The 18,738-nt window shown below is 45.0% G+C and overlaps 1 protein-coding gene across 3 annotated transcripts in view; it reads right to left on the bottom strand.

Annotated features, from left to right (window-relative positions):
* Positions 1–3,195: 3,195 nt before the first annotated feature.
* LOC135368331 (probable G-protein coupled receptor 21) overlaps positions 3,196–18,738 on the bottom strand; it is a 74,662-nt gene continuing 59,119 nt past the window's right edge. For all 3 annotated transcript variants that reach the window (XM_064601529.1, XM_064601530.1, XM_064601531.1), the window contains exon 2: positions 3,196–11,132. In XM_064601529.1, the coding sequence (XP_064457599.1) occupies positions 10,124–11,095 (972 nt within the window). In that variant the 5' untranslated portion in view covers positions 11,096–11,132 and the 3' untranslated portion in view covers positions 3,196–10,123. The remainder of the gene's footprint in view (positions 11,133–18,738) is intronic.

Below are 18,738 nucleotides of genomic sequence, written 5' to 3'. Positions count from 1 at the left end.
CGTCTGCTAAGTGTCGTCTGCTAAGTGTGAAACACGCCACTTCCGATATTCCGCGCCGTGTGAATGCTCAACATAACACGGGACGGAACTTCGGCTCCGTGAGCAGTGTTTTCGCTTTTTCTTCCACTAGAATATTCCGTGAGGATGTCGCTCGTGCTAATACATGGATAGACTGCGGTGTACGATGTTCTTGTCGGGTTCGTCTGACATCTGCCATTGCGGAGTAATGCTGTTTTTTTTTAATACGTTTCGTTTCTTATGTACGGCATGCAGCATGGAAGTGCTCAAGTGATCTTTCGCAGTGTAAGCTTTGGATGAAATAATCGAGGGACAACGTACAGAAGGAGCTCTTCTATGTTCTTTTAGAAATTCACAGTTCCGGGTTCCTACCGAATTTCTGGTTACGAATGAATTGGTTCAGTTGATAGTGCATGTCATAGATGCGAATTAAAATAAGATCGGAAGACCTATTCAGTACCGACAAGAGACGTAGGAAAATATTAATTGACACATTGCTTTGTATCGATTACAAAGTCATATAGTGTGAACCTCTACAACAAAGTATGTCAAAATGAACGCTGGAAGCAAGCAAACTCCGAGCTGGGCATAGTTTGTATGCACGGCCACGGCTAGAAAAAAAAAAAAAAAAAGATCTGAGGCTGTTGGTGCGATGAAATTTTTTCATGAATCGCGTTCTATCATATAAATGTGCTGCTCTGTGCTTTGAAGATCAAGGGACTGTTTTTTTTTTCTTTTCTTTTATGTTTCTGTTTTTCACACGCCATATCAATAACAACACTGGCGTACTCTACAACTGCAGTTAACAAAATTTTCACTTCACTCTAGCGCGATGACAAGACACGCTCTAACGGGTGCGTGTAATCCACATACTTATTCACAACACAGTTTGCTTTGTTCATGAACAATATTGAGAACAAAAAAAAAACACAAAAAAAACAGAGCAAACCAGGATCACAATAACACTGCATTGACATCATTGGAAAAACAAGTGTATGTACAAAAATAGCATCTCGCTGAGTAAACCGCTACAACAGAAACATGACCATTACGGATACAGCGACGAGGGCAGAGCACATTTCGCCGAAGCGGGCTTTCACACCTGGAACTGACATTGGGAGTACGTGCGAGAGAAGCAGCGGAGAAATAACAACGTTTCGACGCACAAGAAGCAAACGTTCGATCTGCTGGTAAACGCTATACAGATAACCCACGTACAGCGATTGCTGGCGCGTGGCAAGGAAGGGAGCGGTTGGTATTGAGCTTTCTCTCTCTCTCTTTTTTCCATGGCTATTTTAGAAGTATGGGCTAAGCTCACGAGAATTGTTCGTTATCTTCCTGTACATGATGCCTCCGCAAGTTGATCTGCTTTTGGGATTTTTTTTTTTTTTTACCGTAGCTATTCCACTTCCTCTTAAAATGCAACTTCACCGCATATCACGCTCCAACCTCCATCCCGAATGACATCTTTCTCTCCGCAGAATAAGCGAGGCATACTCCTTTTGCGGACACTTGTGTGGTTATGTTCATGGTAACAAAATGGCGTACGCATTGCGCTTTCCACAAGTCAGGTGTAATATGATACATTTATTTGATTGGAGGATAGAAAAATAAAATAAAATAATATGGAGATGTGCGACCCGACAAAGTCGGGCCAGGCTACTCCAGAATACGTGAATAGAAAAGAAAGTAGAAAAACCAACCCCAAGATGACAAAGAGACATAATACAGAACAAGCAGGGTCCAACTAATGAATGAGTCCGGTAAATGAGATAATAGTCCAAATGACCGCAGACCAAAAACACCGGTGGCCCTCAACGCACTGCACACGGTACTCCGCCTTCAAGACGGTAGCCGAGAAACACGGAGACTTCAGAGTGTCTCGAGAAGGTCACATGATTTCAAAAATAGGATGTTCTGTACGACTGCTGGCTGATTCAGCGTGTTACATGGTGAAGTTTTGACTTAAGAATGCAGGTTCAAGTGAAAGAGACAATTCGGAACGTCCTTATACTACGAGACAACTCAAGAGCCGCAGTCAAAGAGGTCTATTCCCGCCAGTGGAACACTGAACATTGAGAGCCGAGCACACGAGAAGGTGGCGGATGTCAGGCAGACGAAGAAGGCCATTCACGTGTTCCGCTAACGCGCAACGCTTTACGTGTTTCCTCCAAATGCGTGCAAATGTGCTCCAAGTACGACGCCTCCGACGAACGCTTCGCAACATGATCGATCAGTCTACAAGCAACAGTTTGAAGCATGCGGGCGCACTACGTTTCGACTCGGAGGCGCCACGCGCACGCGTTAAGCAATCACACGGACATCTTTAGATTTGTGGGCGGAGTTGACCTGCAGGAAGTGACTTGTCCCGAAGTATACTCACACTGCGCACGGGTTACCCCTGTCACACGGCAAACGGAATGGCATTCCCCCAGCGAATAACATTCGTCCGTATTGCATCGCGCTACACGAAGAAGAAGAAAAAAAGTAATTCGCATATGACGTCATTCTGGATGATTAAGACACCAGGGCCGAACATATCTAAAGTGATCAAAAATTCTAGCTGGTTGTGGGACTTTCGGCAATTACCTTCTGGAACCTTTTGCTGCCGTTTAGGAAGGCTTTGGGCAATTTTTAATTGAGGGAAATTTCTTTTTTTTTTCACTCGAACTTTGGAAATTGCCAAGTGAACCTCACTTTTTCAGAAATATGAAGTCCTCCACGGATAACCGTAGACCCAACAAAAACTCTGCACAGTATAGCAACATAAATAGTCGAAAAAAAAAAGTAAAAGTGCTGCTTTAGCCCCGCCTTCTTGATTGTCGCAAAAAAGCACGCGCGGAAGGTGTGGCGAGAGGAGGAAGTCTTCCCGCCTCTGGTTTTACCTTTCTTTCCTCCGGTTTGACCTTGATGCTGGTGACCACCATCTTGTCACAAAGAAAGCAAAACAAATGAAGGCGGGGACATTTCTTCCTCTTGCCGCACATATCCCGCGCGCTTTTTTGCGACAAGAAAGCAGGCGGTGCTATGGCAGCACTTTTACTATTTTTTTTTCGACTGTTTCTGTTGCTATACTGTGCAGAGTTTTTGTTGTGTCTACGGTTATCCGCGGAGAGCTTCATATTTCTGTCAAAAAGTGAGGTTCGCTTGGCAATTTTCAAAATTCGAGTGACAAAAATAAATTTCCCTCAATTGAAAATTGTCTAGAGCCTTCCTAAATGGCGGCAAAAGTTCCCACAAGGTAATTGCCGAAAATCCCACAATCTTCCGGCGAGTAGTCGCCAGTAAGAATATTTTATCACTTTAGGTGAAACGCCCTGGGTATAGGTACATTCGTAATATTTTTATTTATTTTTCTCGCGACTGGCGAAACCTCAGATTATTTCGCAGAATCGTTGCCTTTTTGGACGACGTTCAGTTGGCTATGTATCACAAGCCGATACAAGTAAGAATCCTATCTGGACCATACTTGGCAACATGGCGTCTTGGAACGAGGGTAGTTCTCTGAAAGACAGTGTTCACCATTCCTTTCTTCCTTCGTGTAAAAAGTCATTAAATTCTAAATATTGGAGCACAACTTTTCATTCGTGTTTAATGTCACCTAACGGTTTATCGTCGTTTGTTTTTGCTACCTCTCTACTGATGAGGGTACGCAGTCGGTAAAAGAAGAAAAATCGAATAAGATCCTGGAACTCATTCGCTGGGCGAATCCCATTCGCATGTGACACCATTTGGTTTCACCGTGTGACACGGAACGAATGTCGCCGTGAATGACACTTGATTTGCCGTGTGACAGGGGCTATTGGTATTACTTGGCTTCTTTATCACGCTCCCCTGTTCGTGACGTCATGCCGGTGAAGAAGGGCATACAGGTGTGTAAAGCAATTCGTTAGCTGCGTTGCCGTGGCAACACGCGATGGTACCGTCATGCGAAGCAGGCTAGCGCTATTGTCCGTTGAAGGTAGACGACGATCAATCACCAATATCGACATCAACGAAGGCATTACGCAACCCTGAACAGCAATGGATTACACAAAGTTGGAACGCGTTCCGTGATAACCAGGGATCCTAGCTTACCGCAGAAAAAAAAAATATTCCAGTTCCGTGCTACAACATTGCAAATTTTGCGTTTTTCCGCAACAACTATTGCACATTTTACTTTTCTAAAGCCGGGTACAATAATCTCACCCTGTCGTAATTCCTCACGCGGATGGTAAGATTGGAACGTGAGATGGATTGATTGATTGATTTGTAAGAGAAAAACGTTAGATGGACGTTTCTCGCAATAGAATGTACAGTTCCAATCTGGTCAGATTATGTATTTCCAGGTTTCATGTACTCCCTTACTCGCGCCCCGAAACGACACAGATCCCTATACGACGCACAAAAATGTTGCGCTCTCGTGTTAATTGATTGATTGGTTGGTAAAAGGAAGAAAAAAGATGTTAGTCCCAAACTATACTCGGGACTGGTCTCTCGTATTAAATTGAACCGAAACGTAGCTTCTCTACAATGCAGCGTTGTTAAAGGGTAGAGCTACAACAACCCGGCAAGATTTTCCGCCTCCTCGAGATGCTAGCGTTAGGAGCGCTAACAAAATTCTTAATTTTCTGAAACTCTGCTCTGTGTCAGCTCTATGTCAGCTCTATGTCAGCCGCCACGAAAACTGAGACTTGATGTGTGGGCATCGTCATTTAAGAGAGCACGCGATTTCGTCGAACGAGTACCGCCCGAAAAAGTACAGGTTGTTTCGCTGCTGTAAGAGGGCCCTGCACATATCCGGAGAACAAGCATGTTCTCTTCAGAGATTACGATTGGCTGTTCTGATCCGCCACAAAGTGTAGAGCGCAGGAATGATCATACATCTACTCTAATTACCGTTTTAGGAATGATCGTGCAAAGCGTATAGCGCTGTTTTCTTCAGCAGAAGAAATCAAAATTAAATTCACGCCTTTCAGCATCCAAACAATAAAGCGTGTGAATTTCCGTTTCGAAATTGCCAAGTCCGCGTTTTTTCCGTAAACAACACAAAATCCACTTTTTCGGCGTTTCGTTTGCGATAAACAAAATTCTAGGACCCCTGGTGACAAGGATGCTCAGGGCTATATTTCAAAAGCGCAGATAATAGGCTGATATCTTGAGTGACCGTTACGGTTTTCTAAGAGCTCATGCACCCTTCATGGTTTTCCCGACGAAATGAAACGACGAACTTATTTACAACTTCCCTATCTTTCACGAACGCTAGAAAGTCCCCATCGATTTACCTTTCCTTGTTCGCCAGGTGCCATTGAATGTCAGTCGCTAACCTTACCGAGGTACCTCTAAATCATTCCAAACCGTCGAGACATACCACCTGTCTTTCAAAGTTCGAAGTCTATTTTCAATGCAAGCTTTCAAGAGAATCCTTGTAAGCTAAATATCTACTGGATCTAGTCCTCCATGTATTATACGAGGCCTGAAAGATAGCAAGAAAAGCTGTGCCAAAAGTAGTTAGCTCACCGGCCACATTGGCGCTGTCTACACGGTCTTCAACATGCGCGCTACAAACCGCTATTTTATGACTGACATATAGCTATTTGCCACATAGCGCTAGAAAATAGCGCGATATTTTCCTCATCGCAGTGCTCCAAACCGCTAAAAATTAGCGCTTGCCGGAGTTGAGCTCCTGTCAAGTTTTTCAGCGCTAATATTACCACTACATTCGTGTTGGCCAGTGAGGAGGCCCTTCAGCGATGACGTCGCAGAAGTTGTGGAGTTGTTTTGCTTTCACATTTCATAGCACGGCGACCGCATTGGAACCGGCGAGTCTGTCATCCAAAATGCCTGGTAATTTTTCGTTCAGTCAGTTGATCTTGTTCGTCCGCATGCTGTCGACCTCCGGAGGCGCCATGATGGGAGAGACCGGAAACGACCATCGAACTTCCGCTAAATAATAGCGCTAGCTCCGCTTTGCAAGTGTGAACCATCCAATAACAGTGAGCGCTGTTTTTGCGCGCTGTTTTGTAGCGCTATATTAGCGCGCTGGTATATGTCGGAACAGGCCTTTAGGCATATTATCGCATTTTACACTTTAGGCCTGTTCCCACATATAGCGCTTTGCTCCATAGCGCTAGAACATAGCACTGTTTTTTCCTCCTCTCCCTGCTATACACCGCTAGAACAGAGCGCTGAACAGAGTTGAGCTCCGGCCAACGTTTCTACCGCCAATTTCTAGCGCTCTTGGCCAATCATGATGCTCCGCCTGGCTGTCGCCACGAAGACGTCGCGGAAGCCATGGGTTGTTTTGCCTCCGCCATTGCAAGCGGTACAGCGACAACGCGACAGTGGCTGCCAATTTTCCGTGCATGCTCGTTCTCGCTGATTTCTGTACGACAAGTCATCACCGAATTTAAGGATACTCTAGTGACACGCCACAGTTGTCTCGCGACGTAAAGCCCCGAATTATTATTATTATTATTATTATTATTATTATTATTATTATTATTATTATTATTATTATTATTATTATTATTATTATTATTATTATTATTATTATCTAACGAAACACAACCGGCGAGGCGAAATTGGCCAGGAACTGGGAACGACAGGTGGGTTTAGAGGAAACTGGCGTGGGAGGCTGCGTGTCCCTGTCACGTAGCCTCGGCAGGAGCACGTTTGAGAAGCCTTCTTGGTCCTGAAAACGAAAGACCCCCGTACTCAGAAGCGTCGCCGTAGTTGAACGTGTCGTTGCCACAACAAAAGAGTAACAGCAGGTTAATCTGCCAATGCATGGAAATGACAGCACCGACACGATCGCAAACCATAATTGTTACGTATGGGATACACCGCGCGGAGCGCTATGCGTTTGGCTGTATGCAGACTTGTGCCCGTTATCGAAAAAAGTAATTGACTACCGTTACCGTTACTTCTGTGGAAAAATCAATTAATTACAATTACCAATTTCTCGACTTCAAATGTAATTGAGTAACGAGTAGAAAAGTAACGCGTGACTTCAGTCGTTGCTCTGCAATCACGCAAATTATAATCATCTTTGTTGTGCCTCAGAAAAGAAAAGAAACAAGAAAAAGGTTCAACAGCGGAACAGCTGAAGTAACAAGACAAACAAAAACACGTAGACAAGGAGATGTGTACGTCTACTGTATTTGTCGCCCGGAAAAACGTTGACCCGATTGTGGAAGAGCATTGCGTGGAATTTCCCCGTGACTCACTAAACCTCCAAAGCTTCAGGTACCATGACACGCTGGTGTAGGAAGAGATAAGGGAGATAGACTCTGAATTCCAGAACGTTATTACAATTACAACGTCATTACAACCTCCCCTTGCTGTAGTGGAACAGCCTGGCACCAGGGGCTTGACTTCTGGCAGAACATCTGAAAGATAAGCTAATCTCTGCCGGAAAAGTAATCAATTACTGAGTAATCGATTACTCAGAAAAGTAATTGATTACTCGAAAAAGTAATTCATTACAAGTAACACAATTACTAGTAACGCGTTACGCACAAGTCTGGTGTATGTGAGAACAACACGCGGAAAAACAGCGCTAGGTTTCAAGCGCTATTTTCCAGCGCTATAGAGCAAAGCGCTGTACGCGGGAACTAAGCTTTTGCGCGATCCAACAACATCGCATCATTCTGGCCCATGTTGCGAGCGCCATTGCGGCGAGCACGTAAACCAGGCTCGGCACAAGCTTTCAATGGGAGAACAGTTAAAACAGTGAAGCTTTCGGACCTGGTGTAACTACACGGAGTCCTGAACTGAGCTGTCTAATTGTGCTTTCCTTTGCAAAACGGTTTCCACAGTGAAGGCAACCCTATGTTTGTGTGGCATTACTTTGAGAGTGGTATTGTCCATAGCATACTCTCTATGTGTGTATCGGCTACTGATTCCAAGCAACGCGGACAAAAATATAGTTGCTCTAAAATTGATTGGGTCTGCACGCTAGATATGTATGCGGAATTTTTTTTTTTGAGCAACTCCCGAAAAGGAAACCGGACAATGAACACGTAGGCAAACCTAAGGAACTTCGTGGCTCTTTGCAACTGGCATCTTGCGGAAAACCTGCGACGGAACATCTGCAGGAGAATGTGTGTTGTACGAATATCACATTTTGTTTTTCCTCGGCTTTTCAAGCTACGCCATAAAGTACACTACTAGGAAATTTGATACTCTATAGTCACAACCAGAAAGAAAACGCTTTTTTTCCATTGTGCATTGCTCAGTGCAGTGTGGCGTGCAGTGCAAGCACATCCTCGCCCAAGCATGCCTTGAATTCGTTTTCAGGAACTATTTGGCGTACCTTTTCAAACGAAGAAAGTTTCATAGCGATAGCTCTGGGATCTCGCTAAACGACGGACACCGGATTAGAATGCGCTTCAGTGGGGAAGCAACTGCTCTCGTGTTGACTGCAGGATGTATATGCAACGCGGAATTCCTCGAGTTTTCTGGGTGCACAGGTTGAAAGAATGAACTGGACCGTTCTGAGGACGTGAAAGTGAATCGTGGGAGATTGTGTGACATAACATTCCATGCGAGATATTCTCTGTCCCATTTGGTCTATCCTGCCTGATACCGTTTGGTCTCTTCCTTTATTCTTTTTACTTTCCACGTAAATGAACTTCAATGGTTTTGTGTTCCGCGAAACAGACAAAATCGTCTTTCAATAGGCGACTTCGGAAAATCCCAGAGAGCTTAGCGCCGCTTTGAACTATGGGAATTTGCTGGACAGGAAGGAGGAGAAGGTCACCAAGCTGTTTCGGTTCCTTCTCTCTCGGCTGGATTATGCACGAGGAGTCAAGGTCAGCGAAAACGAAACGTGAAGGACGGTTCATTCCAGTAATCTCCCAGGATGCAACGCGTACGCAAGGAGCACTGGGATTTTCTGAAATCGTCTATTGCGTCTCTTTTTGTTTTGTTTTTACACCGTTATGGCCAAAATGGCTAGAAAAAAATATTTCTCGTGCCACTGCAGCATGATTTTTGTGTTCCCGAATCCTTAGCAACGGATGAGCGAACACTCAATAATAAAACCGAGCACACTAGAACAAATAAATAGGTGTGCTCTGCAGAAACAGACGGCGGTCTGGCAATTAGGTCACTTACGCAGTATGGTCTCCCCCTCAAATTAAAGGAAAACATGCAAAAATATGTCACAGTGCTCTTGGTAATGGCAAAAAAGAAGAAGAAAAAACATCTAAAGTGGATGGCCAACACTGACTAGGCTGCACACAAGAGCACACGAGGCGCACAACAAGAACAAACGTACCGTACATAGAGCGACATTGGCCAGAACGCTATGACGTTTCCCTAGAAAACTATGACGTCATAGTTTTCTGCTGCCACGTGAGGGCGAGCGCTGAATGTTACTTCTTTTCGTGCTCTCCCAGACTCGAGAAGACTCGATTGAACTTCCGCCCAGTGAGCAGTTTTTTGTGCTGTTTCTTCCACTAGAATGTTCTGTGGGGATGTCGCCCATATGGACACACAGATGAAAGAAAGAACGGACGAAAGTGAAGTGCCTGCCCTTTTCACAAGCATGCAAGGATGAATGCATGCAGTATAAATACAAGTTGTACAGCGTTCCCAACTCATGTCCCATCGGTAACTCTCTCGTTTGTAAGTTAAATAATCGTTGAAGGCATTTTTATTCACTGATTCAACATGAGTTCGCGCGAAAATTTAAGAAGGTCCAGCGCATTCTTCCTTCATATGCAGTCTGTGGTCATGTGAGCCACGATATTCAAGATTTCTAGACGCTAGATTTCGAGTCGTAAGTTCATGAATCGTTATAGCACGTGCCACGAAGAAGTTAAGATTGCGGGTTATCCAGTATATACAGTTCAGGTGAAAATTATATCGCGCGAGTAGTACAATGTCGCGAATACCACGGGCCAATCAAGCAATGCAAATTGCCGTCAGGACATGCCAAAATTTCAATTCCGTAATTGCAGTGTTGGAATTTTGTTCTCGTGCTCAGGGTATGACACTATCTTCGCTCGAGGCATTCATATCTGTAGCTTATCCTCGTACTTAATCTACATGTGGAATGAGTGCTCCATTGCTTATTCCGAGAGGAAATTTCACGTGTCCCCGTCCCATAACCGAGCAACTAGACCATGAGCTGCTGCCTGGCCTTGTGCCTGCAGCAGAGCGACACAAAGAGCAGCTGCAACCCCAGGCGAAACTTAGGGCTCATAACTATGTACACCAGGGGCTTCCAGAGACAGTCGAGCACACCCAGCCACAGCAGGCCAAAGTGAAGCGCGTGAATTCGAACCCGCTTTCCTTCAGCTTTTTCGTAGATCTGCAGGCATATCCAAGGCAACCAGGATAGCCAGAAGAGGACGATAATGACGAAAGACATTAAGTGGTCCGGGTTGGACAAGTGCTCGCCAATAGCCGTGGCGTACTCCTTCTCTTCCTTGCTCAGGCATTGGCGCATCTTACGCATAGTAGTGAAGATGAAGAAATAGGTGTAGATGACGGTCAACACACTGGGCACCAGAACGAGCAACGCGAGCGTCAGGGTGTACGGCAGGATGGTCGACAGGTCAAGCATGCACACGTAGGCGTCCCCGTAGAAGTGGCCTTTGGAAAAACCGAACAGCGGTGGGCAGTACATGAACATGGAGGTCATCCAAGTGAAGAGCATCCAGCACTGGCACCGGGTGCGCGTCTGAATGGTGTCGTAACGAAGGGGCTTTCGGATGGCTAGGTACCGATCTACGGAGAGCCACATGAAACTGTACACACTGACACTCCACAGGGTGACGGCCACGTATCCGCTCAGGCGGCACACAAAGTCGCCATACACCCAGTCCTGGGCAATGGCAGGGTACACCGACAAGGGGACGATCAGGATGCCGCACAGGAGGTCGGCGACGGCCAGAGAGAGTATGTAGTAGTCGAGCACCTCGCGGGTGGTGTGCAGCAAGGTGGCGATGACGATGACGTTTGCGGCCACGACGGTAACGCAGATGATGAGTAGGATGAGGGCCTCGGCCAGCTTGGTGGATGAGGATGGGCCGCCGACCACCTCTCTGCCAAAGATGGCCTCCAGGTCCTCCGCGGTCGATATCATCGCGCGACCAAAGCCGTCACCGCACTTGTGGCCGCATCTGGAAGAAGATAACTTTCGTAAGGGATACGGTATCTCACATGCTGAAAATAACGGTGCACTCTTAAAAATGAGTCTCACCACATAGCACGCTCCTATAGCCAACCATCATCCCGAATGACAACGTTCTCGCCCCTGATTTGTTGAAAACGGGAGGCGTACGCCTTTTTTGTGACACTTATGTTGTTCATTATTGTTCTTTGTGACACTGAGTGTGAAAGGTGAAGTTATGTTTTAAGAGCACTCTTAAAAATGAACTTCACCACATAGCACGCTCCTAGCCAACCGTCATCCCGAATGACAACGTTCTCGCCCCGGATTTCTTGTAAACTGGAGGCGGAGCCTATTTTGAGATCAATTTGGAAGGGCACAAAATAGGCTCCGCCTCCCGTTTTCAACAAATCAGGGGCGAGAACGTTGTCATTCGGGATGATGGTTGGCTTAGGAGCGTGCTGTGTGGTGAAACTCATTTTGAAGAGTGTAGTTGTGAACAAAAGATGCCACGATCAGCTCTGACTACAAAGACCTGACCACGAAAGATCGCTTGCATTTTTGTAGCTCAATCGTGATAGCTACGTGCACCAACCACTTCAGAACAAAGTCTTCGCCGCTTTTGAAATAAGTTATATATCATTTTCTTTTAGTGCAGACGTAACGTATCACAGTCTTGAAGAGACTATGAAATTTCCTGGACACCGCAATGAAATGTTTGCTCAAAATGGTTGTCGAAAAACTCCTGGCAATCCTATCGAAAAACCCGTACACGAGAAACATCAGGAGCATCTGAATCGCCTTTGGATCCTCCACGTTCCTCCTTCCTCTCGTGTTCCTCCTCTCGCTTTCTGACTGCTACACGCGTGTTTTCGGTGCTTCCTTACGCTGGGTCCCCACGCGGCTCGCAGAAAGGAGCGTCGACCAACCATGGGCGCGCCATTCGTTGAGTACTGAACGTCATCGGTGACGCAATCGGGCGCAGCGATGACAGCATCAAGTTTTTTCCGCACGGCAGTCCTGTCTCCGCTTGCCACGGTACATCGCCAGGTGTATCAGATTGCTATAACGTCATACACGGTTTAAATTCTCTCATGAGAAAACTGTTCGCTGGAGTGTGTCACAAAAAGGCACAAAAAAGTCAGAAAAAGTGTCACAAAAAGGCATTCACCCTTCGTTTTCAACCAATCAGGGGAGTGAACGCTGTCATTCGTGACGATGGTTGGCTACGAGCGTGTTATGCGGTGAAGTTCTGATTTAAGAGTGCAGTCCTTGAATGTTCTTAACAGTGCATTCTAAAATTTCCAATGTTATTCGTAAACGTAACTTCTCCGCTCGATGAGGAACCGTGCCGGCAAAGTACCCTTTACAGGGGCAGCATTTGAAATTGAGTCCTCCGAAAGACGACAATTACGACGTACGCCTTCTGCCACACGATGGGCTTTACTCCCTCTTTTTTTATCTTTCTCTCTCTCTCTTTGTCTCAAAGTCAAACACGATGCGCTAGGATGTTTTGATCAATCTTGTTTAGAAAATGCAAGCGTTGTGAAAAAATAAAATAAAATAATGAAAGTAGCGGAATTCAAGGTCTACAGAGAACGGGGACTACAATATCTTGGCCAAATATTGGCAAGATATCGGCCATATTGGGCCAGTATCGCACTCCCAATATCCAGCCAATATTAGGCGAAGAGGATGTGCTGCTTAGGCCTTTTTGTGGGAAATTGACGTATCCGAACTTTTCGCAAAAAAAAAAAAAAAAAAAAGAAAAAGCGTATGCCTCCCACCTTTAAGAGGGGATACGAGTGAGGCGGCATCTCCGATTCACGATTTTTTCGCTCGTAGATGGCGCCACACGAACATACGGGCCTCAGCCTGGAGGAAGCTGTAACCGTTACCCTTAGTACAAATAACTCACTCCTCCGCAGGATTGTGTAGTCCCAAAAACACGTGTGACCTCCTTGACTATTGAGATGCAGGGATCTCACGTCATGTTTGGGTTGCCAAGGTCAACTCAGCTACAAAGAAAGAAGGAGGTCCCGACGAAAGCCAATTCTTCCCTTTTGTCCCTTTGTGGACTGCATCTGGTGACTTCTTGATGTTATGCTGCTCTTAGCTTGTCTGACTTTCTGGACGCAGCGCGGAGTCCAAATGTTATATTTCGTTGGCCCTCGCTTATTTATATTCACCTGCTGATTTTTCTTTGGCGCCGAGTTCTCACACTAGAACATTTTGCGGACGCATTTTGTATTTAACTGACTATTCTGATTTAGTGTATTTACCTTGCGTCTGTGTGCAAGTGAATCTAAATTTATTTGTCGCTACAAACATTAACCGAATAAGTCCTCCGAAACCTAGACAAGATAAGCCGTGCAGCAGACCTTTGCATTTTGTCTTCTTTATTATCTTTTTTATTTCTCGGACAGCGTGGATGTGCAGAGATCCAAGACTGCAGATGCATACTCTAAATGAGGGGAACTGATGTTTTGATTGTCGATGGGTAGAAATCCAGCGAACCGGTAGAGATGTAGGAAGGGAGTTGCCTCAGGACAGAAGCCGCCGATATTTCGAACAGAGACTGTTGAAGAAGAACAGTCTCAGAAGAACAGAAGAACAGTCTCTGTTCGAAATATCGGCGGCTTCTGTCCTGAGGCAACTCCCTTCCTAATGTTTTGATTGATTGATTTGTACGAGAAAAAAATGGAGATGTCAGTCCCGAGCCACTCGGAACTAGTGCTTTATATGCTGTTAATTTAATATGTTTTGTTGTACCATGGCGAAATTTCCTTCTTATAGTTTCCACAGACGAGCGGCTTTCGCACACATATGGATATCCCATTTCAGAACTTTCCCTTTAAATTTGCCGCCAGCAATGAGAAGGGTGCCCAGAAGAAGCACAGACTGTCGGCTGCTCCCAACGTCAGGCCATATTCTTCAATATGTGTAATTCGTCGGATTGTACCCACTTTTCTGTTCAGCTGTGTTGTTCGTAAATGACAAAGGTCTTAAAATAACCAGTGGCCTCCCCTCTTCGGCTGAACAAAGCAAACAAATAAATAAAAATGCAGAGGACACTGATTGCCTGCACCGTATGCTCGAATCAAAACTTACGGAAAAACAGGTGCGTACGACGCACTCCACGGAGCTTTGAACTCCTTTCAAAACAAACGCCTTTCCAACAAACGGCGTCGATCAAACGGCGTCGATCAAACGGCATTCGACCAAACGATTTTCGATGAAATGGGCGGACACCCAGTTTTAGTTTATTTACTTTGCGCCTATGTGCGGGTGAACCTAAATTTGGTCCTTACAACATACATGTATCCTTCGAAACCTAGACAAGATATCAGAAGGTCGAAACTTAAAAGGCCAAAAAATTAAAACATCGAACGATCAGAAGGCTGAAAATTCAGAAAACCGAACTATCAGCAGGCCGGAAAGCCAGAAAACCGAATTACCATAAGGTCGAAAAGTAAGGAAGCCAAGATACGGAAATTGTTATTCCAACTGCGATAAAAAATGAGCTCTACAAAGTAAGTAGGATAGAATTGTTGAGAATTAATACAGGGAATAAATCGTTTCATCAAACTTCCCTTTAGATAACGTACTTGCGATCACTTAGGCAGAAAACAAAAAGTAAAAGTAGAGATGACTGTGTTATTGCAAGTGTTTATTGTACACGACGACAATCACGTTCGGGTTGCCAAATATATAGAGCGACACCATCTCCTCTAAAATTCATTGAGTGGGTAGTACAAGTCATTCACTGGCAATCACCCACCAGACACTTTCTTTTCGTAAACATGTCCCCAAGAGTCTAGGCAGCTAAGACGCTCAGACTTGCAAATGCAGGTTGCAGTACATCAGTGCAAATAGTGTTCCGTGAATTTTGGGAGCAAGCCTTTTTTTTTCAGAACTTGCCATTTTTTGAGTCAATATACCCAATAAGCACCCTTCTTTTGGGTGTAATATGTGACACCCCTGTTACACCCATCATTGGACCCCGAGCCCAAGAGCTCGGAAGACTGAACTATCGAAAGCCAGAGGCCACCAAGAAAGGAAAAATATATATCCGAAAAGTTACATCTGCTACATCAGGTAGTTCCACAATACTGTGCTCAGGACAGGTATTGGGAATTAATGTGCTAAATGCTTTTTATGCATTTAAAATAACTTTGTATGACCTTGTCCAGCGCACGCCACTTTTTGGCACAATCCCTCGTGTACTGGGGTTGATCTTACAGCTGTGGATAGAGAAAGAGCTTCTTTTGAAAAAGTTCAGTTAAAAAGTGAATTTCTACGTGGAGTCTTTTTCAACGTTTTATACAGAAATTATTTATTTCGCAGACATCCTCTTCCTTATTTTTCGGCCTTTCCATAATCCAGTCTTTGGCTGTTTGATATTACCTCATTAAAAAAGGAAAAAAAAAACTGTCTTCCAATTTCAACACATCGGGAGAGCGAATGATAACACCACTCGGTCTCACTGTGCCTCACCTCCCCTAACCCTACCGTTCTTTTTACGTGCATGCGATGCGAGACGAATATTGTGTGGCTGTGTAGCAAAGCTTTCCTGGTCTATGCCGCCTATTCTCCCTATTCTCACTCAAGGCCTTCCCATTATTTTGCGACGACCTACTCAACGTGGATCTCTTCAGATAGGTTTCACGACCTCAATTTCGCGCTTCCGCTGCCGGGGAAACCCCTTCTGGGATAGGGTGCCAGAACAGTGACTGCATTCCGCGGAACGATATGAAGTTCTCTTCTGACCAGCAATGTGGCGCTACTGTACGATGGCAAGACGGGGCAGTTCACGGAGCCGTACATACCTTAAGTTTTTTCAATATTGTGAACAACTGGAGGCATGGACAGACACGACATGGACACGTAAATATTCGAGAAAGAATTCCGCGTAAATGCTACTGATTACATTTCACATATGTGCTACAGTAAACGAGCTACGAACTTCCAAAAGCGAGAGACCGAATTTATAAATTTTTTGCAGCTTTCGTAAGGTTTTTAAAAACTTCTGCAAAAAAAATTGCAAATGTCTCCAATGCGAATTTTTTGAAATTCTAAAATCTATCGAACAAGGCCATTTTGGTCCAAATCGGTTCAGTATTAGCTGCAAAAGATCGCATTGTTTCGCCCATAGAGAATACATGGGGCCGCCGGAGGTCGTATCCCCTCTTAACGAACCAGGAAAGCGAACGGCATCAAACTGAACGCCGTTTGCTTGTGACCGTTCTATGCGGTGAAGCTCTGTTCTTAGAGTGCACACGTAATCGCAGTAAACGTTACATAGATCGCTCTAGATGGGACACCTGGCGCCAGAAAGGCGGCACATTGACCGGATATCCGGCCCCACACAGTGATGGAGTGCGGAACGGTCACGTTGGTTGAGACGCCGACCATCTGACGCGTATCGGTTATTGATTTCTAATCGATATGTTTCTCCGGCCACGGTCTGCTTACTCGCTTCCACTCCGTGCTCGGACGCCTTGCCGAAGCTTAACAAATCCGCCGTCGTTTGTCAGGCTGCTGCTTCCGAGAGGTAATAAAATTACAATGATTCCGACAGCGTTTCGCGCAATCTATTATCCAGTACTCCGCAGTAAAGTCTTCCGGAAGCAAATAAAGCTCGATATTGCGGGAAGGGCGGCATGGTGACGGCAGCATGAATGCCCTAGATTGATTAGGGCTTTATGTATACGCTACTGCAATTCTGTCTCACAATAAGGACCAGGTTACACAGGAGAAGTGTTGGTTCGAGAATCAACCAGAACAGAAACGGAATAGATTTGTGTAGGTTCCCTTCCTTTTCTGAATAACGCGTCCTGGAGTAGCCAGTCCCGAGTGGCTCGGGACTAACATCTCCATTTTTTTTTTCTTTTACAAATCAATCAATCAACCAGAACAGAATGATCGGCCCTCGTGCAATGCTATATTATACTCTATCCTCTCTCAGTGTCAGCACGGGTTCCGCCGTGGTTACCCAACTAATTGAATTTGTACACAATTTGGCGTCTGGTATTAATTCCAATTGTCAAATTGGTGCTTCAAGAGTCGATGCTTAGGATTTTAAACTGGTGCCAGACTTGGGGCATGCATATTAACAATGATAAATGCGCTCATATGACATTTACACAACGCCGCACCCTACTAGTATTTCAATACAAAATGGGAGAAACTCCAATAATGCAAGTCGATTCCTATGAGTATATAGGAGTAGTCTTCAATCCTAAGCTCACGTGGTCAGACCATATTGATACAATTACTTCCAGGGCTTCGAGAAAGCTAGGCTACTTAAAAAGAACATTAAATGCATCCACTGTTGAGACTAAACTGCTCGCATACAAGACGCTAATACGGCCTATTTTAGAATATGCTGCAGAAGTTTGGGACCCCTTCAGTAAATAGCATATAACAAAAGCTGGAGGCTGTACAGAATAGGGCTATCCGTTATATATTGTCCAAATATAACATTTTCTCCCCCTCCTAGTTCTGTATACCCTCTCTGACCTGGACCTGACAATACTTCAGGACAGGCGGCCAGCACTTCGTTTAAAAAGCTTTCATGCGATTGTGAATGGTAATCTGAATAACCCTTCTGCATCCCTTATTACTTTCTCTGGCACTTCCTCACTAAGGTCATCCCACAAACTACATATTGTACCTCTTTTCTCTAGAGTTGACTGTTACAAGTATAGTTTTTTCCCACGTTGCATTACTGAGTGGAATTCCATTGACGATTGTGTTAGAGAGTTGTCACTTTCTCAGTTTTTTTCATTCCTGCTATAGCCTCGGACTGAGGCTGCAGTATGTGTAAATAAATAAATAAATATATGTCATGCTCGGGGGGGGGGGGGGGTTGATGTGGAGAGCAGCAGTTGCGGGAGAGGACCCTTCGCAGTCGAGGTAGGCGGGCTCTATTCTGTCGATACTGAGGTTCTGAGTCAAGGAAGAGTCCGGTATAATTTTGAACGTAGCTTCGTGACGGAATCAATGTTTTGAATTACGATAACAAGTACGAAATTAACATATCGTGTAACGTAATTTGAAGTCAGCTTGTTTTTCTAATTTTAGTGTCCCTTTAATGTACAGCTTTACAATCTTGTCTCGTATGGAAGGCACACATCTTTTTTTTTTTTGACTCCCCAACTCTGTCTTTCACCCCTAACGAATGGTGATGGGTGAAAGATGGGACAAAACGAAAGTCGCGTCCCTCTGTCCTTCATTAAGCGTCACATTATAGCGAAGCGCAGGGGGAGTCGAAAAAGCTCGTTCGGGTCCTCACACTACACGGAGCACGTCCATCTGTTTCGGATCGACATAAGGGTAACGATGAGATCCGTTCCGGCGTCATCTTCAGCGGCCTAGAATGAGAAATCGCCACAGCCTCTGAAAGTGCCATCAACAGGCTTTTGAGAGCAGCTGCCGGCTTGGCTTGTTTTGCTGTGGCCCAAAAATAGGACTTCATATACACCCCCTCCTAATGTTCTTCTTTTCTGCGTTGTCAGAGCTGCTTCCTTCGCTGATAACGGTTACGAGTGCAGATAAGGGCGGTTCTTGACTGTGATTCGTTGTTTTTTTTTTTCCTTCGTTTTCTCGTTATT

Source organism: Ornithodoros turicata, chromosome 9 (genome assembly GCF_037126465.1).
Source record: "Ornithodoros turicata isolate Travis chromosome 9, ASM3712646v1, whole genome shotgun sequence".
Classification (NCBI taxonomy): Eukaryota; Metazoa; Arthropoda; class Arachnida; order Ixodida; family Argasidae; genus Ornithodoros; species Ornithodoros turicata.
Note: the sequence above shows the minus strand (reverse complement) of the source record. Positions and strands in the feature narration are given on the sequence as shown.